The 22,445-nt window shown below is 33.9% G+C and overlaps 1 protein-coding gene across 3 annotated transcripts in view; it reads right to left on the bottom strand.

The window, feature by feature from the left end:
- LOC129791815 (tyrosine-protein kinase Src42A) overlaps window positions 1–22,074 on the bottom strand; it is a 29,804-nt gene extending 7,730 nt beyond the window's left edge. The window contains exons 1-5 of one of the 3 annotated variants that reach the window (XM_055830353.1): window positions 21,364–22,074; window positions 19,368–19,462; window positions 4,725–4,846; window positions 1,236–1,320; window positions 312–390 (exon numbers count right to left, since the gene is read on the bottom strand). In XM_055830353.1, coding sequence (XP_055686328.1) covers window positions 312–390; window positions 1,236–1,320; window positions 4,725–4,846; window positions 19,368–19,462; window positions 21,364–21,636 — 654 coding nt within the window. In that variant the 5' untranslated portion in view covers window positions 21,637–22,074. Of the gene's footprint in view, window positions 1–311; window positions 391–1,235; window positions 1,321–4,724; window positions 4,847–8,435; window positions 13,315–17,649; window positions 17,924–19,367; window positions 19,463–21,363 lie in introns of those variants that run through there. The other 2 variants (XM_055830355.1, XM_055830352.1) reach the window with 2 other exon arrangements.
- Between the last annotated feature and the right edge of the window lie 371 nt (window positions 22,075–22,445).

Below are 22,445 nucleotides of genomic sequence, written 5' to 3' on the forward strand. Positions count from 1 at the left end.
ACTTTCAATTTCCGATTTTTTTAGTTTTCTGGCATTGCTGAAAACTAAAGCAAAAAAAAATTAAACCGTGTATGCGGACTTTATCCTAAACCCATATAGCCCGGAGATTATACCCCGAAACCCGAAGTCCCCGAGTGAAACCCCTAGAGGTGATAACCCTAAGTGAGATACAGTCATAATAATTTTTTTCTCTCTGTAAAATTATGGATTAGATAAATAAATAGAAAAAAAAGAGAAATCATTTGAAAATTATTTGTCCATCCTGTATTAATTTGATATTCCTTTAATATCCTTAAATACTTTTCACTTACCTGTACACAGGGTTTACACAAATTTACACACAATCCATCGGAATCCTTGGAATAGTGTTCCACTAACTCCTGAAGAGTTCTGTTGAGATACAACAACAATAACAAAAAGAAATTTTCTTGTAATTAGTCAATATTATTAAACTATTTATAAATATAGTTTAAAAAAAAAGAAATAAATCAATCGTATGAGCAATCCGATGAGGCATTTACTTTTTTTTGTGTCCAGTCACCTTCTTCTGCAACTATATATTTACACACGTATGGATATATTTCATTTATCACAAACACGAGACATTCTATGAATGTAAAATGAATTCCTGAAAATCACATCGCGATGCTAAATGGGTCAATTGGCACATTAATTGAAAGAAAAAAAATGGTAGTATCTTTGAAAAGAGTGTCGAAGGAGTCATTAAACGGTCAGTGAATTCCATGTGTTGTGGCAATACTTTGTGGAAATAATATAATATAATATATAATATAATAATAATATAATATTTATTTACATCAATTCTTATGGCTCGAAGCCCTTGTACAGAATTGGCTAAGTATTTTTTTTTTTACATTGAATTTTATTCTTTTTCATTTTCCATTGTATCTCTCCTCAATGTTTTACAAAAAAAATGGCACGCACAAAATGCAGAAAGCCATCGCACGAGAACCACCAGATAGACTTGAATTGACCGCGGAGAGAGAAGAAGCGACAAAAAAATGTTCTCCTAACAGACCTGTATTACAATTCTTTTCTCACATTGAGAGAGTGATCTCAATTGAATCACCCCGATTGACTTTTATGCCAATAAAGTAAATACCTCCATTAATTGCATATAAAAGCTCACGATGAACTTTGTCAAGAAACTCTATTTTTTTGCTTTTGTAAAATCTATTTGATTCCTATCACATTCTTTATTTATATATACTCACCGGAAAGTTGTGCGTCGTGCTATGAAGAAGCCACCTTCATCCAATTGACGGATTCGATAGTGTTTCACTGTGTCTCCATCTCGAACTGCAATTATAAAATGCAAATTTTTCAACAAAAAATTTTTATTTTAAAAATAGATTCACGATTATTGATTCATCTATCTCTCTTTTACAACACGCTTCACACACAGCAGCAGGTTTTTCTTCATTCATAAATAAAATAAAATATGTATATGTAATATACGCATGTGGCCACAGGGTGTTTCAACTGGTTAAGAGTTTGTCCAATTCATTAACACGGTTGACCTTTCACAATTTGTGTATGTACCTACATACATATGTATTCTACCCAAAAAGGTCTCACATAGGGCAGACTAAATATATCATGCACCTTTCAAGTTAATTCTGTCTCATTGAGAAGCCCAAAATCGAAATTTAATTATTAGATAGGTACGCTGAAAAATTTTCTCATTCAATGCACAAAAGGTAGGACAAAGTGCAAAATCAAAAAATTAAATGCTTTTCATTAAACTTTTTTATTTTAATTAATTTATAACGTAGTTAAGAGGAAAGTTAAAATGATATATTTTTAAGGACTTTTTCTGTAATTATTTGAACACAAATTCGAAAATCTTTTTCAAAAAATCTTTTAAAAAAAACCACAAAGAAATAAAGAAAGAAATAAGAATTATTTTTAAGAAATAAATAAAAAGAATAATTAAATTTTTTAATAAAATTTCAAAGAAATATTACAAACTCTATGTTTTTGGAAGCTTTTTTTAGATCTAAACTCAAGAAAAAATTATTTTTTATTTAAAACAAAATTAATCTTCTGTAGGATCTGATCCTCAAATAAAGAATTATTCGTTTCAGTAAATATTTATCAAAAAATTCGAACAATGACGTCACTTTTGTCTTTTTTTTTTAAATTATTTTGGTACATGAAACATAAAAGAAACTTTTCAAAAATTATAAAGTATGAATATTGGGCCTGAAATTTCAAGATTTCAAGCGAATTTCAAGGGCTTCTTGGTCGTTGAATAAGGCCTATTATCAGGGGCGTAGCCAGAGCCAAATTTTAGGGGCGGTTTTTACTTTTGAAATTGTACGACGGGAGGAGGGGGGGTAGAAATTTCTTCTTCTTCATTTTTAATTGTACGGCTATTGAACCCCTTCAAAATCCATATAGCCAAAATGGTTACAAACCTAGTTTTTGATTTCACTTTTTGTAAGAACAAAATGTTCTCACAGTACCGATCATTGGGTGAAATTCATTAGTCATACTGTCTTAAGATCTCTAAGAATTTCATAAATTTTCTTTAAAAACTTTTTTTTTAAAGAATTTCTCAAGTTTTTTTAAGAAAAATTTGAGTTTTTTAGCTGTGATTCTTTCTTAAAAGAAGCATTAGCTGTGATTCTTTTTAGCTGTGATTCTTTCTTAAAAGAAGCACAGCTTCTGTGTACACTCTAAAATGCAAAGTCGTCAGATCGGGCTCAAACTTGGGATGAGCACGAATTAGGGTCCCCACATTCCAAAAAATGGTGGCGCCAAAAATTTTTCCGGCCGGCCGTCCGTCCGTCCGTCCGTCCGGCCGTCCGGCCGGCCGGAACCTTTCTCTAAATTGCAAGAGAACGGTAATAGATAGAAACTTGCGGTCAACGGCAAAGTTCATATATCAGGTGGAAGACATCCGATTATGAAGTCAAATCCAACCCCCCACCCCCGCGTCCGCCATTTTGAATAACCTCAAAATTTTGTTTTCGCTATATCTCAGTCACTATTATAGCTAGAGGTCTGAAATTTTGATATGTTGTAGGGGCCATCAAGACCTTTCCAACGATACCTCATTTTCGAAAATCGGCCAAGCCGTTTAGCCAATATGGCCGCCACAAATTTTCATCGAAAATCGGCCATAACTCGAGAACGGCTTGACCGATTTTGATCAACTCGGACTCAAATGAAAGATAATAATGAGCCCTACAACTGCTCGGAACATTACAAGTTCAAGAAATGACTGCAAGTGGCGCTAAAATCGAAAACAAAATTTTCGATGAGTTTTCGATGAATATCTCGAGCACCGCTTTATAGAATTGCTTCAAATTTTGATATGTAATAGTTGACTATAGTATCTATCACCATGCCAAAAATGAAGAAAATCTATGTAGCCGTTCCGGAGATATCGCGTTTTAAAGTTTATATGTCATATCTTGAGATGCATAAGTCCAACGCCCCGCGAAGCGGGGCGTTTTATATACACATATAAAATAAAATAAAATAAATATATATAAATGCATAGATATATACATTATATATATACATATAAAAATGCAAAGATAAATATATATAAACTGCAAAGATAAAAATTAAATATAGCATGGATGGAACAGTATGTATAAAGCGAAAGAACGGTAAGTAAAACTTACGGGCTGTGATTCTTTCTTTGTCAGTGAAATGTGAAATTGACGGAAAATTGAGGATGGGCAAATTTTGAGGAAGGCTTTCTCGCGTACCGAATCACAGCCAACGCCCACGATTAAGGCTTCTCACAAATTATCTGCGCGTTGGCTGTGATTCGGTGCGCGAGAAAGCCTTCCTCAAAATTTGCCCATCCTCAATTTTCCGTCAATTTCACATTTCACTGACAAAGAAAGAATCACAGCCCGTAAGTTTTACTTACCGTTCTTTCGCTTTATACATACTGTTCCATCCATGCTATATTTAATTTTTTTTTAATGAAAATATAGAATTTCCTTAATTTTCGCAATCGAAACTAGAATTTCTTTAATCAGGCTGATTCGGTTCAAATTCATATTTTTCGAAGACTTATCCTGATGGTTTTCAGGCATCTAAATTAGTAAAAATCATCGAAAAACATGCATTTCGCTCGATTCAAACTGAATTAAAAAATCTTAAGATTTTTTGAGAAAAACTTGAAAAATTAAGAAATCCTAAGACTGATTTATTAGAGAATGTATTTTTCATGTATTGAGGATTAGAAAATACAAAAAAAATGATGACGTCATTATTTGCATTTTTGACCAATCTTTGCCGATTTTTTACCAGCCAAGCCAATCTCTGTAGAAAATAAGAAGTCGCTTTGACAATATTTCTTTTTTATATTATTACGCGTGTTCTGATTTCTTTCCTCCCATAAGAATTTCATCGTGTATCCAAGACTAAACTCCTTTCAATAAAAAGAAATTGATATCTTGACTTAATTTTTTGAGTAAAATTGTCCCTTTTTCTACAAAATTTGTAGGTATACGTATACTGCTACAACTAAAAACCACATAACAATGGTAAAACGCATATAAAAGAAGCATTTTCTCAATTAAATTCAAATATTCAGTTACTTTATCAATAAAATAAAATAAAACAGTATTCTTCAATTCTCACACATCACGATGGCTTTTATAGAATTAAGAGAGATTTTTTTTCATCTGTGCCTTTTAAGAATATCGAGAATATCATTATCTTCCAGCACTTACCAGACAGTGAATAGTCATTTTGGCGGCTCTCCGAATCACGTATGAGAAAAGCTCCATGTTCATTTTCGGGAAGTAGTAGTTTCTTCTCAGCTTCTATGCGTTTTATTTTTCTAAAATACCATCTGTAACAGTGAAAGAGAGGAAGCGCATTTAATTGATTATTCACATGTTTTACACACATCTAATAAATTGCATTGAATCTCGGTGAGATTTCATTTCTTATTTCTTCTTTTTCTTTTCGCATCATGTTTCACCGATTGGATATTATTATGGCGTCTCCATGTGATAAATAAAAATGAGATGAATATCAATTGGATGGTATAAAATCCACACTATAAACTCACATCAGTGGAAAAATGTTGCAAGGAAAACGTTTAGCAAAAAAAAAACTAAGCGCCAATGGGGCAGAGTTGAATAAGAAAGATTGTAAAAAAAAAACACTGGCGCCAACAGACTCCAGCATCCCATTTATCCACTCTTCATTGCATCTTTCTCTCTCACAACTCCATGGTATTTTCTGCAACAGCACCACCCGAGATCAATCTCATCATGGAGCCATGGAGAGAAAGATGACGACGTCGTGGCACTTTGCAAAATACCATCAAGAATTTCTTCAATTTTCACTTTGATGCATTCAACCTTTTTAAATGCATTGGAAGCTTTTGCTATGCTCATTTTTCTTAAACCACTCTGAAGACATGATCGATGGATGTAATACAAGAAAAAAAAAGTAGGTAGGTATATCGTTGGATCAACAAGAGTGTCATCTTCATTTTGAATCTCTTCCATCCCTTGAGGCTATTTTATCGTGTCGCGTAAACACTCCAATTCATAAATATTTTTGCAAGGTGTTCCAATTTCTTCAATCAAATCAAAATGAAAATGAAAAATTAGCTCATCAAAATTATTATTGGCACAAGTGAAGAAAACCAGATTTTTTTTTGGAAAGAAAGTAAATTATTTAAAAATAAATAATGGGGTAGAGATTCTGATAAAAATCTTTTCTTTTCCTTCTTTACAATTCGTCAGTTATGAGATTTTTGGTATTCTGGGAAAAATCTTATAATATTTTGACATTTTATTTATTTCTTTAATTGAATTTTCAAGGAAAATTGCTTTTCCAGGGCTCCCTAAATGTTCTTTCTGACTGTTTTCTAGAACAACTATTTTTTTTTCCTTTTATAGAGAGACAATAGAACGATATTTTTTAAATGTTTTTACATCAGCTGTCAAAATCTTACAACAAACTTTTAAATTGTTAGAAAAGAAAAGATTTTTATCAGAATTTACCCCAGTTTTTAACTTTTTTCAAAATATATTTTTTTTTCTTTAGAACTACATGAAACCCTAAAATGCATAAACTTCTTCCCCCTCATTATTACCCACGATGTAGTATTTTTAAGTCATAGTCAGACATCTATTCTAGACAGGATGTTTAAATAAACTATTTTCTTTTAATTTAAAGCGCTAACAATATATGGATAAAAAAGAATAATGCTTTTACAATCGAATTAACATCTTTTGAGAATTTCTTTGTGCTAATTTTACATTTAACGTTTTTCTAATGTTTTTCTTTCTATTCTAATGTTTCGAATTTCCACTCTTTTGTACAATTTTCTAAAACCATTAGCTACCATAAAATAACAAAAAATATATTGAGAATTAATGCTTCAAATGAGAGATCGCAAAACCATGAAAAATTTTGTAAAATAGAGTCAAGAGCAAGGGAATAAAAAAAAATGGCAAGACAATTGCAACACATCTTGTTTTACGGTGCATGTTAAATAAACTACGAAAAGGAAATTGTACAATATTCTGAGAGACGTTAAAGAGTAACCTAATTTGACGAAATTTCACTAAATTGAACTTAAATCTCAATTCTCACTCATTGTAGTGCAATTTGAGTATGATGAAGAAATCATCGTTAAGATTTTGCAAAAAAAAAAAACATTCTATAAAACCACAAATCACCATCAAAGTGTATCAAATAGAAATCATGATGTTCTACCGCAGTATTGATCATATTAATTCGATTAATTTTTCTTGTTTTTTGTACACAGAAAAATCATTAAAATTTGCACAATATTCTGTTGGTTGCCCTCAAATTGTTTATATCCACACAAGAATACAGTGAAGTCTCGCAGTGAAGTTCCACACATCATGTAACCAAAAAAGGTCTCAATGTGAAGCATTGTTTTCAACAAGACTTTTAAGGATTCATAGAGAAAAGGGAAGATTATAATAAAAAAGTTTTTCTTAAACTTGGTTTTATTGAAGTGTAAGAAAATCAATTTTTCGCAATTTTAGGTGAGACGCCATCTTGTAATTTTCTAACACTTTCACAGAACTGCCCTGAAACACAAATGTAGATTTTTCTCAGGATCTACTGGATGGATTTTGATGGGGTAAAAAGCAAATGAAAGAGGAAATATCAATGCAGATTTTGTTGGAACAGAATTTTGAATTTCCATTCTGGAACTGAGAAAAGTGGAAAAATGTTATTTTTGTTCACATTTTTTGACGTTTTTCCAGTAAAAGCCTCACTACGAGATTACACTGTAAACGTGAAATACTAAACTGAGCAATAACTGAGATATCTCCCGCATTAAAGTCTAATTAATTGCGTAATATGCAAAATACATTATGTGAACCTAATTAAATGTCCCTGACTGTGGAACACACAAAAAAATGTAACATGAATATATTTTGACTATATAGATATTACTTCACTTGGAAATTCCCCTGCTGCGGGCAATCGTGGCCAAAAATACAAAAATGTCATCTCGGTGAGACCTGCGTCCAAAGAGGACCATTTTGCAAATTGGTTTTGCTATCAATTTAACGAAATCAAACTCGTTCTCGTCACAAGAATCAATTTGCGTAATTCCATAATTTTAAGAATTCTTCGACGTACAACGAATTTTATTTTTTTTTTCAGGGTGAAAAACAGACTTTTAAAGAAAAATCCCAGCGAGTGATAAATTCAAATTCTCAGCAAAATCAGTCCAAACAAGGTCAGCAGATAATTTTTTTTGCATCATCTCAATAAATATTTTTGAGGTGAGAGGTGTCTGCCTCTCTTTTTTTTCTTCACAATGAAATGTGCGCTTCCGAGAAATTTTGTACACCAAGGTTCGCATACTTTTGCGTAATCTATATTGTACATTTTTTTGAGAAATCATCCGTGAAAGGTGTAATGATAAAAATTTGAAAGGAATTCTTTGGAGATTTTCCACTGAAAATAAGACAATCATATCGTAGAATTTTTTTTTTGATAAGACGAGAACAGAGATGGAAAGTTCTAGAATCAAGATCACAAAATCCTTTCACTTAATAAGAAGATCTTTAATGATTTTTTCCAAAGATTTAAAAGATCTTTTTCATGGATTTTACTCATTTTACTTAAATGTACATATTAATTTTCTATTTAGTCAGATAAGTGGTGTAATCGGTTAAAGCACATCAATTATTGTTTCGTTTCACCGTAAAGTCGTGAGTTCGAATCTCACGTCATACATTTTTCCTTATATTTTCCTTTTTTTCTGCTACATCATCAACATAGCAAAACGATTCAATCAAATAGAAATCCTTAATGGATGTCATTAAAATAATATTTATTCATGATCTATCGCATAAAATATAAATCAACTCTGGTGAGAGCTGAGTGAGAGAGAGAGAAAAAAAAGAGTAGTAAAAATATTGATCACTTACAGCTTCTCATTGAGAAACTCTCCCCGTGTAAATTCCGACAATCGTCTTGTGTTACTTTTCCCCACTGATGGCCACCTTTTCTTCGCCAATTGCGAATTGACACTGTACTTAATGGCACTCTCCAGCGGCGCCTTCCTTGCGCCTACGGCATCCTCCGTCTCACCCGCACCACCGGCAAGAATATCCAGAGAATTGCTCTTGTAAATCTGCCCACTGGGCTCCCCATTGTGTGTATTTCGATTTATGCGGGAATAAACTTCATCACTGGTTGGCAAGGTACTATCGTCATTTGTAAAAATATTCCAAATTTCAGGAATTTTGGGACGTAGATGGGAAGCAGGTGAGAGAATACTTGAGAAGCGACGTGGTCGTTTTTGATTCTCACCCTTTGTTTCACCCTCCTTTGCATCAGTCTCCCCTTCTTCCAACACCCTTTCTGCCACTTTCTCCACACAAAATCTATTGACAAACTTCTTGGGCAGAGATTCATGCTTCAGGGATTGAAGAATATCATAGATTGTCCCACATGATGCTCCATCTACTGTGGCTGCACTCGATGGGGGTTTGAGGGATTTTGGTGCTGCTATAGTTTTGGATTTCCTTCGTCTTCTCATAAAAGATCCATAACTCTCTAGTGAGTGTTTCCTCAGGATCTCATAGATTGTCCCATAGGTCATGTATTTATCATACTTTCTGTATGTTTTATTGTAAATCTCATTTTTTCTTAGAGTAATGTCATAAATTGTTCCATAACTAATGAGTTTATCGTAGATGGTTAATTTTCTCGTATAAATGAGTTTCTTTTCCTCATCTTCCTTTTTCCTTCGGGAATTTGGGGAGGATTTAACCAGTGCTGTTGTTGTGGGAGATTCCTTTTCAATCTCACTGAGAATTGCTCGAAATTCTTCGAGAGATTTTCGGCGATTATGTGATTGAGGGACAATTTCTGTTCTTCTATTTACTCTTTCGGTGTTCTTTGCAACCCCTGTCGCATTCTTCTCCGGGTTCCCCTCATTATTATTCGTGGTGACTTCAATGAAGCCTGAATCTGAGGAACTCACTGTGCAAAGTGAATCAAAACTGGTCTTACGACTAGAACAACCCGATGACTCCTCTTGCTCTTTCACCTCACCAACTCCACCACAACTCCTGCGGTGTTTTCTATCATCTACTGGAGTCTCTTTAATCTCTCTCACTGAAAATTTGGGATTCTTTCTTGCATCGCTACCACAGCACTTTGCACAGCAGAGATTTTCTTCTTCATGCTTCACCTTCCCATCCATCACTACACTTTCCACACTCAGCCCATAATCCAGGAGGACCAGAGCTGAATCTGTTGGTAGGATAAGACGTCCCTCAGCAGCTGCAGCCACGAGATTCTTCACCGCAGTTACGTGCTTCTCTGTAATATTACCCTCAAGTTGAATCCCATGGAGGGCAAAAGCCGCTGGTTTTTTGCCACTATCGGCATCTGCACACCAAACAACGGGAACAGTCGAAGACATCCTTTCTGCACGTCTCTCTATATGTACCTCAGTCAGCAGAATACTTCACAAAGAGCAAATCAATCTTACACCAGTGTCTTGTCTTCAACAACTTCTCAATCTCCTCGTTTTTTTTCTTTTCTTTTTTTATTGAATTTGTGCAACACTTATGTAATGCCTATTTTCTTCTACTCTCTTATAAATGTATCTCCAACAAGAGCTGCGAGCGTACGCAGAGAGACACACTGTTTGCAAATTAAGTTCCGGGTTCACGCAATTGGGTCAACTTTCATCCACCCATTTGGACCAATTTATTTTGCCTCAATTTTTTTTTTCATTCACCAACATCCCTCAATATAATCCACTTTGTTCCATTCACAAATAATCTCTGTGATATTGTTAAAAAAAAATTAAGATCTGTCACAGAGAAAATGCCAACAATGCACGAGAGACGAATAAATAAATTATAAAAATAAATAGTTAATAAATAAAAATCCTCCGTTTTGTGCAAAAAAAAATGTTCCTTTTGAGCACAAGTGGAATTTATATTTCCCTTTAAGCACACAATTTATTACACTAAAATCCACGTTGTACTTTCTTTATGAAAAAAAAAAATGTAAGTAGGTACGCAACAATTCCACACAATTATATAGATTATATTGCTAAATATTCGCACACAAAAATTCCTTCACTTTTTTTTTATCTTTCGTCTTATTTTTTGTGCCTCCTTCTTGGTCTTCACACTCTTTTACCACTTCTTCTTCATTAAATTTTGCATCAACCACAGATCGACCATCGCACGACAGATTCAAAGAGACAACTGAATTTCTTAGCACAATTCAAACGATAAGTTCAGTTGGGGAGTTGAAAGAAGAAACCTGTTTAAAGAGACAAGCATACAACTATATGCAACCACCACATGTATACAACATAAAAGCATGTGTATACCCCACAATTTAAGCTTTTATTTTATATTATTGGACACACTCCTATTGAGACACAATATTATTTCAACAACAGTCATTCCATCGGCACTTGTAGCAGTCGCGAGTTCGCACCTTGGGTATATACCAATATGCTGTTGCTGCATGCATATGGTTGTGGACACACACATATAATGCCAACTCACGATGAGCTTTTGAGCTTTGTGTGAAAAGGTCAAAGAATCACAACAAGATCTCACTTTATATATAGCATTAAAATACATTTTTTTTTAAAGAATAAATCAGGTTCTTCGTGGGAAAAACTTGACTTCATAGCATTTAAAATCAACTCGATCATCACTTTTAAGGGATAAACTTAATCCACATATTTGTGAGACCTGAAGAAGGTTCTATGAAAATCGAAAAGTCTATTAAAGACAAAGGGGTGTTTATCTGACCTAAAATCCTTGAATTATTCGTCAAGATTCGGTTTATTTGTTAAGATTAGGATTATTCGTCAAGAAGTTTCGGACAATAATAATAATTTTATTATTCCCTCATACATACAAGTGTTTTCGGGAAAGTTTCGGACAATTTTTTAGGAAGACTCGAAGTATTCGTCAAGATTTGAACTATTCGTTAAGATTCGGATAATTTGTCGAGATTAGCATTATTCGTTAAGATTCGGATAATTTGTCGAGATTAGAATTATTCGTCAAGATTCGCATATTTCGTCAAAATTCGGATTATATTTTAAAAATATTCAAACTATTCGTCAAGATTCGGTTTATTTGTTAAGAATGTTCGAATTATTCGTCAATAAGTTTTAGATCATTTGTCAAAATTTTGATTTTTACTCAAGATTCTTCTTCTTTTTATGTTTTTCAGGGCCGGACGTTTATTTAAGATTCAAAATCTTAGTTAAGATTCAGATTATTTGTTAGCAGTCTGATTATTCGTCAAGATTCGGATGATTCGCTAAAATATTCCAAATATTCGCCAGATAATTCACCCTTTGATTAAAGATTAGGTAATTGAAAAAGAAATTTTGATTGTTTAAAAATATTTCAAACCAGATCACATGATTTGATTTTATTATCTTTGGCAAGTAAACCTGTACAAAACGGCTGGGCCGATTGTGAAAAAATTGCATTGTAAAGAATTGAAATGATTTAAAAACATTAATTTACTTTTTATGTAATTTATTGACGTCTTGCGGAACTTCTTGTTTGGTTCATGATCAAGAGAAATGAATATTTTTACAATAATTCTCTCCGCAGAATAACTTATTGAAGAGAACCCTCGAGATTCGGCACCCACTCAGGGTAAGCCTTCAGCTGGGGCGCGTAAACAGAAAGAAGATACGCTATGCTAAGAATATTAATTAATGCGTGAAGAACATTCACAAAACAACACCTTCAATGCAATTTGAATTATATTGTTGAAATGGTTGAAATAATTGTAAAGAAAAATTATTAATATTGTAAATGAGAGACTATATGGGTGCGAACCCCGGTATTTTCCTCTCTTTTCTTGTATTTGAAAACTCAAATACTCTTAATGCATGAGAGTGTCTTGGAAATGAAATGCATTTTACAGCAACAACAAAAATTATATATTATTTCTCTTCATCCACAACTTCTTCGACATTCTTCTACTCTATCGCACCTTCCTTAGGTGACTTCTTTATCACACCCATGAGCCATGAAGCTCTCTCGCGAAGGGGCTTTTCGCATATACATTGTACAGAAATACATGAAGTATATTATGTACAAAAATGCAAGTCTTTGGACAATGTTGTCCGAGCAATTGTTGAGCTCTTTTTCTTAACCCTCACAGCAAAATCATGACGCTCATTCACAACCAAACCGCACGATGGGAGTGTGCAAGAAGTGTTGCCAATAGGAAAAAATATGAGCGTGAAAATAAATCATGACACTATATGCAAACATTATTTCAATCGCGTAATTTCAATTCATTCTCTCTCTTTCATTCGCGGAGTTTTAAACTCTTTGCGCATTTTTCCCTCAAATTCATGCAAAATATGCAAATTCATTTCTTCGTGTTTTCTGCTTCAGTAGCATTGTTTGATGAGTTTTTTTTGTTGGTGTATAAATATCTCCCTCCCGCAAGCTAGAGATTTGTGTCCATAAACACAAAGACCGGATTGAGGAAATTCATTCCACGAGGAGTCTTTTGGCCATGAATTGCTGCTAACAGCCACCCAATACTCGATAAAAAAAAGATGAGGAAAAGCAATTTTGCACAAAAAACTCCAATAAAATTTATTTCCTTCCCCAGAAACATCTTATCAACAACCACAAAATTATTTTCCTGATCAGTTTATCCATTTCCACAACACTCCAGCTTTTTCGAGCCAATTTCATTGCCATTCGAGTTTCTTGCACCCAATCTCCACACACTCTGGGGGAAGGATGGACAAGGTGAATAACACACTTTAAATTCAATCATCTTCCTTCCTTTCCCGCAACATTCGTCGTCTTTTGCATTTTCTCTCCTTTCTCACTCTCCCCTATATATAGCATGGCCCTATCTTTTTTTTTTCATATAAACTTCTTTCACTTGCATTTAAATAAATTCTCCAAGAATCAACAAGAGGCCACTTCTTTTTTCGGATGGACATTTATCACCACAAATACCGCGACTTTAGTGCCTTAACCCTATCTTCATGGCATTTTCGTCAAAAACCGGCAATATCTCCCGGTTTTACTTAACCGATTTTTATCAAATCAGATTCAAATGAAAGCTCTCAAAAAACTCTGTTTAAAACACAATTTTTGCAAGTTGTTTATCTGACGAATATTTTGGTTATTATGGCGTATCAATCGAATATTTATGAAGATCTAAATATTTTAATTCACCATAAACTTCCCTTGGTAAAAGCCAAATATGTAATACGAAATCAAATAAAAATTGAAAAGAAACTTAGTCCTTGAGTTGAATTTACTACTTTTTTGGCTTTAATTTTAAACCATTTTAGGCTGGAATTAAAAACTATTTTAAGCTTTTTTGAGAATAACTTTTTTTATAATTCAGCTCGTTTCGGGTTGAATTTACTACTGTTTAGCTTTAAATTTCATTAAATTTTAGTCCTTTTTAGACTTAGATTTAAAAAAATATTTTTAGATTGAAGACTGCTTCGTTAGGCTTGAAATTACCACGTTTTGGGTTTGATCTTACTACTTTTCGGCTTGAATTTACGAAACATTTTAACCCAATGGGATGGTATAATCTCTAATGTGAAGCAGTCTTTTTTTATAAACTAAATATTTTTTAAGCTTTCATTCATCAATCTCTGACTTTTTAAGACTGAAAAAAAATTATTATGCTTAAATCTAGAATTTTTATTAAGCTTGAATTTACCATGTTTCGGGTTAAATTTACTACTAAGCTTAAATCTAGTCCTTTTAATGCTTGAATTAACTATTTTTCAGGCTTCTGCTCCTCAATCTGAGCCCTTTTTGAGATTAAAAACCAATATTTTGAATTTCATTCAGAATAAAATATATTTTTTGATTATTTATCAATGAATATCCCGAACATTTTCCATTGCAATTCTTCCACGTACAATCATCTATTTAATAAGTTTTATGAAGTCATGAGTGAACTTTATGAATAAGAAATAATCATTGTAAGAACAATTCTTGGAATGCATTAAATTCTCCATCGACTGATTGATCAGGCAAAGTGTGCAAATTATGTGTTTAATGCAAAAAAAAATTCTTCATCTTTGAGGAATTTTATTTCATATTAATCGGAAATTAATTAGAACTCATCTTCTTCTGCATCCGTCAAAGTGTCGCATTAATCATATGAATCAGCTTTCTATTAAGTACACCGTGCGGCATTTGTTCAAATAGGAAACCCATTGTTGTTTATCATCCATCACACACTATTCATCAATATTGATCTCTATGAGAATGATGCTCAACTAATGTATTCAATGTGATCTTTTTTTTTTTTCAAAGAAAAATTTTCCGCTTTTCCACCTCAATGCTTACGTGTGGTCCCGGTAGTGAAGGGTTAATTGTAATAATTTGTTGCACGTGAATATATTGTGGTTGAGTTGAGGTTGAGAATTTTTGGATGTTACAACATTTTAAGCATAAGAATGCATTCCACCAGAGAGAGAATATTTTATAAATCCACCAGCAAGTCTTTCTTTCCAATTTTCTTTCCATGCCTTCATCTTTGTAAATAATGTACCTCTAAATGTATATAAGAAGAGAAGAAGAAGGCAAATAAGAATGCCCTTTCTCTTCCAAACTCACAATTTATTCTAATTGTATTCTTTGACGAAAAATATACGACCTCGCCTAGTTTATCTCGCGCAACACAACCATAGTGATCTCTCCCTCTCATTTGGTGACAATTGCACTTGGCTCACATTATTTGAGGCGCAACATTGCGGTGAAATATGTGAAACTCATGGCGTCACACTGTACAAGTTGCCAAGACGTCCAAGAAGGTGGTTTGAGGAATTTCAGTGCAAAATTCCATCGACTGATAAATTAATTATTAATTTTTATTATTTCCCGAAGGTCGTCTTTCTTGCTTTATATACATTATCACTGACTTGCTATTTCTTTTTTCCTTTTATAACTTGCAACTGAATTTATTTATTAACAAAAAAAAATTTTTTTTGCCTCTTTTTCCCTCACAAAGAGTTTCATTACAACAAGCTAATATTCCTCTGCAAGTTCCATTTTGGCAAAGAGATGGAAAAAATATGCAAAGACCTTCAACTATTGCCAGAGACTGTGTGAGAATGCTTCACCATGATGAAGTAGAGTGAAGTAATTCTTTGCCTGCATTTTCCAGACTGTGAGACAATTCCTAAATATTTACCCAAAATTACTTTTAGATATGATTCATTTTTGTTTCTTATAAGGTTATATAAAATTTAAATGCAAATTTAGTACAAACGTAAGAATTATTCAGGCGAAGAATAAATTCAAGAATTCGGAAGAAACTTCTACAAAAAACATCCCATTGAACTGATAAAATTACCTACCTGTTTAGGAGGAAATATAACGTATTACTTATAGATAAAAAAATCACGTTATTTACTTAAAGTTATTTCTTATATTCTTTTCGAATGAATCATGAATCAGCATCGAAAAGCCGTCAAAGTCCACCAATTGCAAGTGTTTAGAAACCAGACTTGTAAACAAGTTGGTGAGTCTTATCATTTTACTCTACATAGCGATAGAGAGCTTATTTGCAAAACCCTCCAAGTCCTTACACACAAAAAAACATAAGTTTCTTGCTGAGACGTTGACTTTCTTACAAGATAAGATATCTATAAATAAAAAAGGTTCTAACAATCAACTAAACGTCTAATTGAAAGTAAGAAAGCCCCCATAAAGGGATTATGTGGAAATCATTACACGTTTAGTAATAAATGCAAATAGAACTAAATAATAAATTACTATGAAAACTACAAAATATAAATTGTAAAAGATAACCCCAAAGAAAAAAAAACAATTGGGAATTCCAAAGAAAGTAATGCACGCGTGTAGTGATTAAATAAAAAGAGAGTTGTTCATTATTCACGCTCAAATTTTATTGTTTATAGTAGTTTATGCATTTTGTACCCTTCTAAATTTTTTTTTATAAAGTTGCATAAAGATGTTTTAATATTCATATGATTTAGAAAAGCTCTATCTCAAAGATTATCTTCCCATTTTAATTAAGGAGAAAGGATTTTATTCATTTTTCTACGCTAAAATAAAGGAGAATATAAAATCGCTAAAGACACTTTTAACTTTTTTTTGTTTACATTTTTGTTAAAATCTCTATTGGCTTTTATATAAGGCTGTTTATCTGCCGAATATTTTGATTGTTTTGGCGAATAATCACAATATTTCCAAAGATCTGAATATTCTTCATTTTCAGTTAAAATTTAGTACTTCTCCGGCTTGAATCTATGTACTATTTTCTCGGTTTGAATTTACTGCTTTTTTTAAGTACTTTTCAGGATTGAATTGAGTACTTATTCGCCTTAAATTTAGTACTTTTTCGGTTTAAATTTAGTACTTTTTCCGATTGAATTCAAAACTTTTTCAGTTAGAATTCATTATATTTTTTTGGCTAGAATTTAAGTATGTTTTCAAGTATTTTTAATTATTGAATTTTCTTTATTTAACACTAAAACCTAGCCGAAGTAATTCAAGCACGAAAAAGTACTAAATCCAATTGTTAAAAGTACTAAATTCTATCGAAAAACATACTAAATTCTAGCTGAAAAAGTATACTGTATACAATGAGAAAAAAAGTACTAAATTAAGCCTATAATGTACTAAATTTTAGCCTGTTAAGTACTAAATTGAATTTCACTTTGGCTAGAATTTAGTACTCTTTATGCTTTTGTTCTTACCAATTTAAGGCTAAAAAAAAAAGAAATATTGGTCTATTGAATATTTTGATTTCTTTGGCGAATCATCTGAATATTTTCATTCAGATAAACATCCCTTGACTTTTATCTACCTATTTGTTCCTTTTTGGATCCTCTACAAGATTACGTGTATCCTGTTTCCTCTAATACGAGCTATTTATCGACATAGAAATGAATAAATTCCTTTAAAAATAAATTTAAGCAAAGTTCATTCATCTTTCATTGAAAAACTCATTATTTTTATTTAAATTTAAAAATAAAAGCTTGTTCGGGTAAAATGTAACAAAACATATGGGGCAAATTAAATCCAAGTGTTTTTACCGGAAATATGGAATTTATTGCTTGTAGTATTTTGTAGTGAATTTTTCTTTAAATTGAATCTCATGTACCCTCGCTGCGCAGAAAATTCTCCCCAGTTCCCTCCAGATGTCCCTTGGACGGAATTCTCCTCATTTTCTTCGGCTGCTACTCGCCTTTTAGAAGGCATTCTGGCACACTTTTTGATTCACCACGACCTGGATTGACTTCTGGGTTTACTTTTTTTACCACTATTACCACTTACTCTCACAGAATTTTCACGAAAATCTTTTTTTTTCTTCAATTTTAGTCAAATCTCTCCTTGTCGTGCGACGAAAAAATCCGCAATGATTTTTATTCCCAATCACACTAAGGGGAATCCTTATCTCATCACTTTTTCTCTCATTGCTTGTCAACAATTTTTTTTTGTTCTCACACTGACTAATTTTTACTCTTTTTTTCGCGTACTCACTATTTCCCGTGGGCACTATTTGAGAGATCCCACTTCTGACTTGCAGTGAATTTTTCTTTTCATCCACACAACATCCGTGAGAGTGACTGTGATAGTCAACCCTTTTGCAGCGTTAATTGTAGGCATTGAGACCGAAAGCAAAAAATATTGTCCCGTGCCATGGTCTGTTGTGTGTGTAAACCTCTTTGGGAGAGGGCTGTGATGGTTGATAAGCGTTGCCCTAGCGGTGCTTATCGTGCGTTGGTCATTCTCTCGTTAGCTGTGAAGCTAAGATGACCTGGAACGCTGCAAAAGGGTTGACTATCACAGTCACTCTCACGGATGTTGTGTGGATGAAAAGAAAAATTCACTACAATTTCTCATAAAACATTTGTTTTTTGTTTTAGTTTTAGAAGCATAAATGCAATTTTTTCTCTTTAAGTAAACTTTATTATGATTTACTTCTATCATTGAGTTTAAAAGAGCTATTAAAACTTTATTTTGCCCTTGCTTAAGTACCAATTATTATCCTCTGCCACTTCATGCATATGCAAAATATATACCTTTCATAGAACGAGCGTACAATGGGGAGGAAAATTCTAAAAGACATTTTGTATTCCTCTCGTGAGGAAGGGAAATAAAAAATGAAGCCGTGTAGATTTCAATCTATGGTTTGCACACATTGATTTTTCTCAAGGAACTACCTTTTCGTCCTTTCACAGAGTCTTTTCTTTCTTACAAAACCACCCCATTTGTGGGGGGAAAAGTGCATGTATCAGCAAGTTCTAAGGTTAAATGTTTTTCTTTCTTTTGTTGCTGTAGACACATAAAATGCATTAAGGGTTTTATAAGAGAATTTGCCCCTTTAGAAAATCCTTCTTTGATTATTATTTTTAATCTTTCTTCATGAATGCAGAATTTTGGGGAATTCTTTCAGTTTGAATTTAGAAATATTTCCATTTTAATTAGGAAAAAAAGGGAAATTAAAAGGGAAATCTCTCTAATTTCAAACTGAAAGAATAACTATCAAAGAAGGATTTTCTAGGGGGGCAAAAATTTTGTAATCTATCCTTTTAATTGAGACACCAGCAAAAGGTGAAAAAAAAATGTGCTGGAAATTTCTAAATAAAAAAAAATAATCCACACTCGGCCAATCCTCATTGAAATGCAAGTATATCTCTCATCATTAATCTACAGCAGAAGCATTAATTTTGCCTTCAACTCTTTGGGTATTTAGTGTGCCTCTCACATTTCATTGCACGGCGGTGTATATTATATAGGTACGTATATATATTTTTTTTTAGAAATTCACCATGTACGTGTACACAAGTATAAGAAATTGGACGTTTTCACACTTACGGTTCAGCTTCAATTGATTTGAGTTTTGCAACATAATTCGAGGGAATATATCCTTCCTGTCTTGTCTTTTTGCTGCGTGCCAGCCACCAGTCGCCCTGAAATTTTGCAACAAAAAAATAATATAGGTAGTAATTTAGCATAATATTTAGCCCCACAGACATGGTGTGTGTGTCTCTCAAACACGGGACAGGAAGTCTTTTTTTGAGAGCACGATGAGAAATGCCCTCGCATGGGGAGGTTGTGCAATTGATCGGGTGGATTGAACTTGAATTGTGGGTGAGATTATCTCGTGAATATCAATTCTTTTCGCCGTGCACGTCCAACTGGACATCTCTCAGTTGGGGCAACGTGGGCTGAATTCACAATCAGGATGCCCCCCGAGAGAGTATTTGGCGCAAAAGTGGTCTTTTGACTACAGCAATCACACTATGTGATCATTCAGGTGTCTTTACTTTTCATTTTCATAATGTTTTCATGCTTTGAAACTCTCCCTTTCAAAGGTGTAGCCAATGAGGGGGTTTGGGTGTCTAAGTTCATTCTTTTTAGAAGTCAAAACAAATTATCATGCAAAAAATGTTGTTAAAAAATTATGAAAAAGAATTTTTTAAATATTAAAAAATTAAATTAAATTGTAAACGTTTTAAAAGGAAAACGTTAGAAGTGTCAAAATTTTAAATAAAAATGTCTAACGTTAGAAAAAAACTATCAAACCTTAGACAAAATCGTTAAACATTACAAAAGTATCTTAAAGGTTAAAGAAAAAGCGTCAAAGATAAAAAAAACGTTAAAGTTCTTTAATAAATCGTTAGATATTAAAAATTAACAACATACGCTGAATGAGAAATGTCAAACGGCGTTTGTAAATAAATGTCAAATTGTATTTAAGGCCATTTTGTCTTTGAAATTCAAAATAAAATTTAAATACACCCCCTTAAACAGATTTCTGGCTACGCCCCTGTTAATTTTTCTTTGACATTTCGGAAAGTTTCGTATATTTCATCAGGTCTTTAAAACTTTCTGAAACTTGAACCGAATGAATTTAAAAAGATTTTTTGATAATTTTTAGCAGTTTTAGCAACCTAAAAAATAATATTTAGCATCTAAAATTACACCCTAAATTATTTTCTTAATTTTTTTTAATGAATAAGAGATGCTAAAAGAATATAAATTGATTCAATTCTAAATTCAACTGAATTTTTAATTAGAATAAAATATTTTTCTTTTATCAGACACCCAAACTGGGTCACCCTATATTGTGGGAGAGTTCACTTTTACTAACCAACGAGATGGCATGAGAAAAATACTTTCCTCTCACTCTGGCATTTTTTGGTGGGGGGAGTGCGCTGAAGTTGTTTGTTTGTAGTTGTGCGGAAAAATTTTAAAAAATTAAATTTCCATGGAAAAACTCATTTTTGGGCCTCCAAAAGTTGGCGGGTGGCTCAGGGGGCCCCAAAGTACGTTCAGTAAAAATTTGGTGGCGCAACTCGCCGGATTTTTTTGGGGAATTTGCACGACTTTTTCTGGCGCGGATTTTGAGAGTTTTGAACCAGGGGTACCAAACGACGCGGCGTCGCTTCCTGGTCACAAAAAACGCGCTTTCGCTGGGAAATTCGGCGGAAAACGCGAGAAAACTGCGAAAAACTGAATGTGGGAGGGAGACAGTATTAGTGACGTGCACTGTCTCGTTTTCTCTTATACAAAATGTACCAAAAATTAGCAGTGGTGGCTTTTGGAACTAAATTTTTACAGCGCCAATTTCAAAAAGTAGTCAAAAAAGCATGAATTTTATATGGGGGCGCTACGAAGGGGGGCTCTGGGGGGGAAATGAATGTCGTTGGTAAAAACCGCCAATTTCATTACGATCGGACCAACGGTGTAGAAATGCATAGCTGTACAGGAACGAAATCTTTTCTTTATTATATAGAAAGAAAGAAGATAGAAGTTACAAGCCCTCCTCGCACTTCCCACCCTCCGTGGCACATGAAGTTTCACTCACCTGGGTGTCATTGAGTATCTCCAGATGTTCCCCCTTCCGGAAGCTCAGATCCTCATCCGTGCGTGCATCGTAGTCATAGAGAGCTACGAAGATCTTTGCATTTGACGTACTTGGCTCTGCGTCCGGGAGGGGTGGCGGAACAGCCCGGATGGCATCGCCGGGTGCAGCCACGGGAGCAGGGCTTGCCTGAATTCCCGGTGGATCCCCAATGATAACAACGTCCGCAATGTCTTTCGACAGCTTCCGCTTGGGGCTGCTGAAGCAATTACCCATTCTGGCTCCGTGTTGAGGCCCCACAAATCACTCTCACCAATCACACACCACACAGCACCCCCTTCTTGTTAGCCCCCCGTTGCGTGTGAGCTCGGGGAAAAGGCGCTTGGAGTCTTTTTTTGCGTGTGTTTACGGACGGGACCCAAAAGGGCTCTGCCCCCCTTTCTTTTTCTCGTCGACAAACACGGGAGAAAACACCCTTTTGTGCCCCACTGGCATGCACAATCACACACTTTTTGGCATCAAAACCTTCACACGGGCACGTGAGATCAGAGATTCTGGGAAATTCATACACTTTCACGCACTTTTCACTCCCTTTTCCTGCATTTTCCAGCAACACAGAGCAATTTTTTGCAGGGAAAATTACAAGAAAAAACAACTAAGGAGAAAAATTTACGAGATTTCCATGTCAATACGCGAGAATCTCGCGAATTTCTTGTCTACGAATGTTTGCCCCCTTGTGGCAATTTTTGCAACTAAAGTCCTTTTAAATTCAACGGTTTTCTGGAAAAATTTTCCGGCGGCGGCACTCCCTGAATCGCAACTATTGTGACTCCAAAATCCCCCTGAAATACATGTCTTTCGCCCCCACAAACCTCCCTACAGTAGAGAAAGCCGGAAAATTGCGTCAGAGCGGAGAAAATTATATTTTTCCGCAGGCGCTTAATGATTTCGGAATTGTACTCAAAACTTCGAGGTAGAAGTCGAAAAATTACGTAAATTTCCCTAAAAAACGAATTTTCCGGGCGTAAAAACGATGGAAACGCACTGGAAGAGTTTCCGGAAGAAAAAGAAAGCGGAAAAATAGC

This window comes from Lutzomyia longipalpis, chromosome 3 (assembly GCF_024334085.1).
Source record: "Lutzomyia longipalpis isolate SR_M1_2022 chromosome 3, ASM2433408v1".
NCBI lineage: Eukaryota > Metazoa > Arthropoda > Insecta > Diptera > Psychodidae > Lutzomyia > Lutzomyia longipalpis.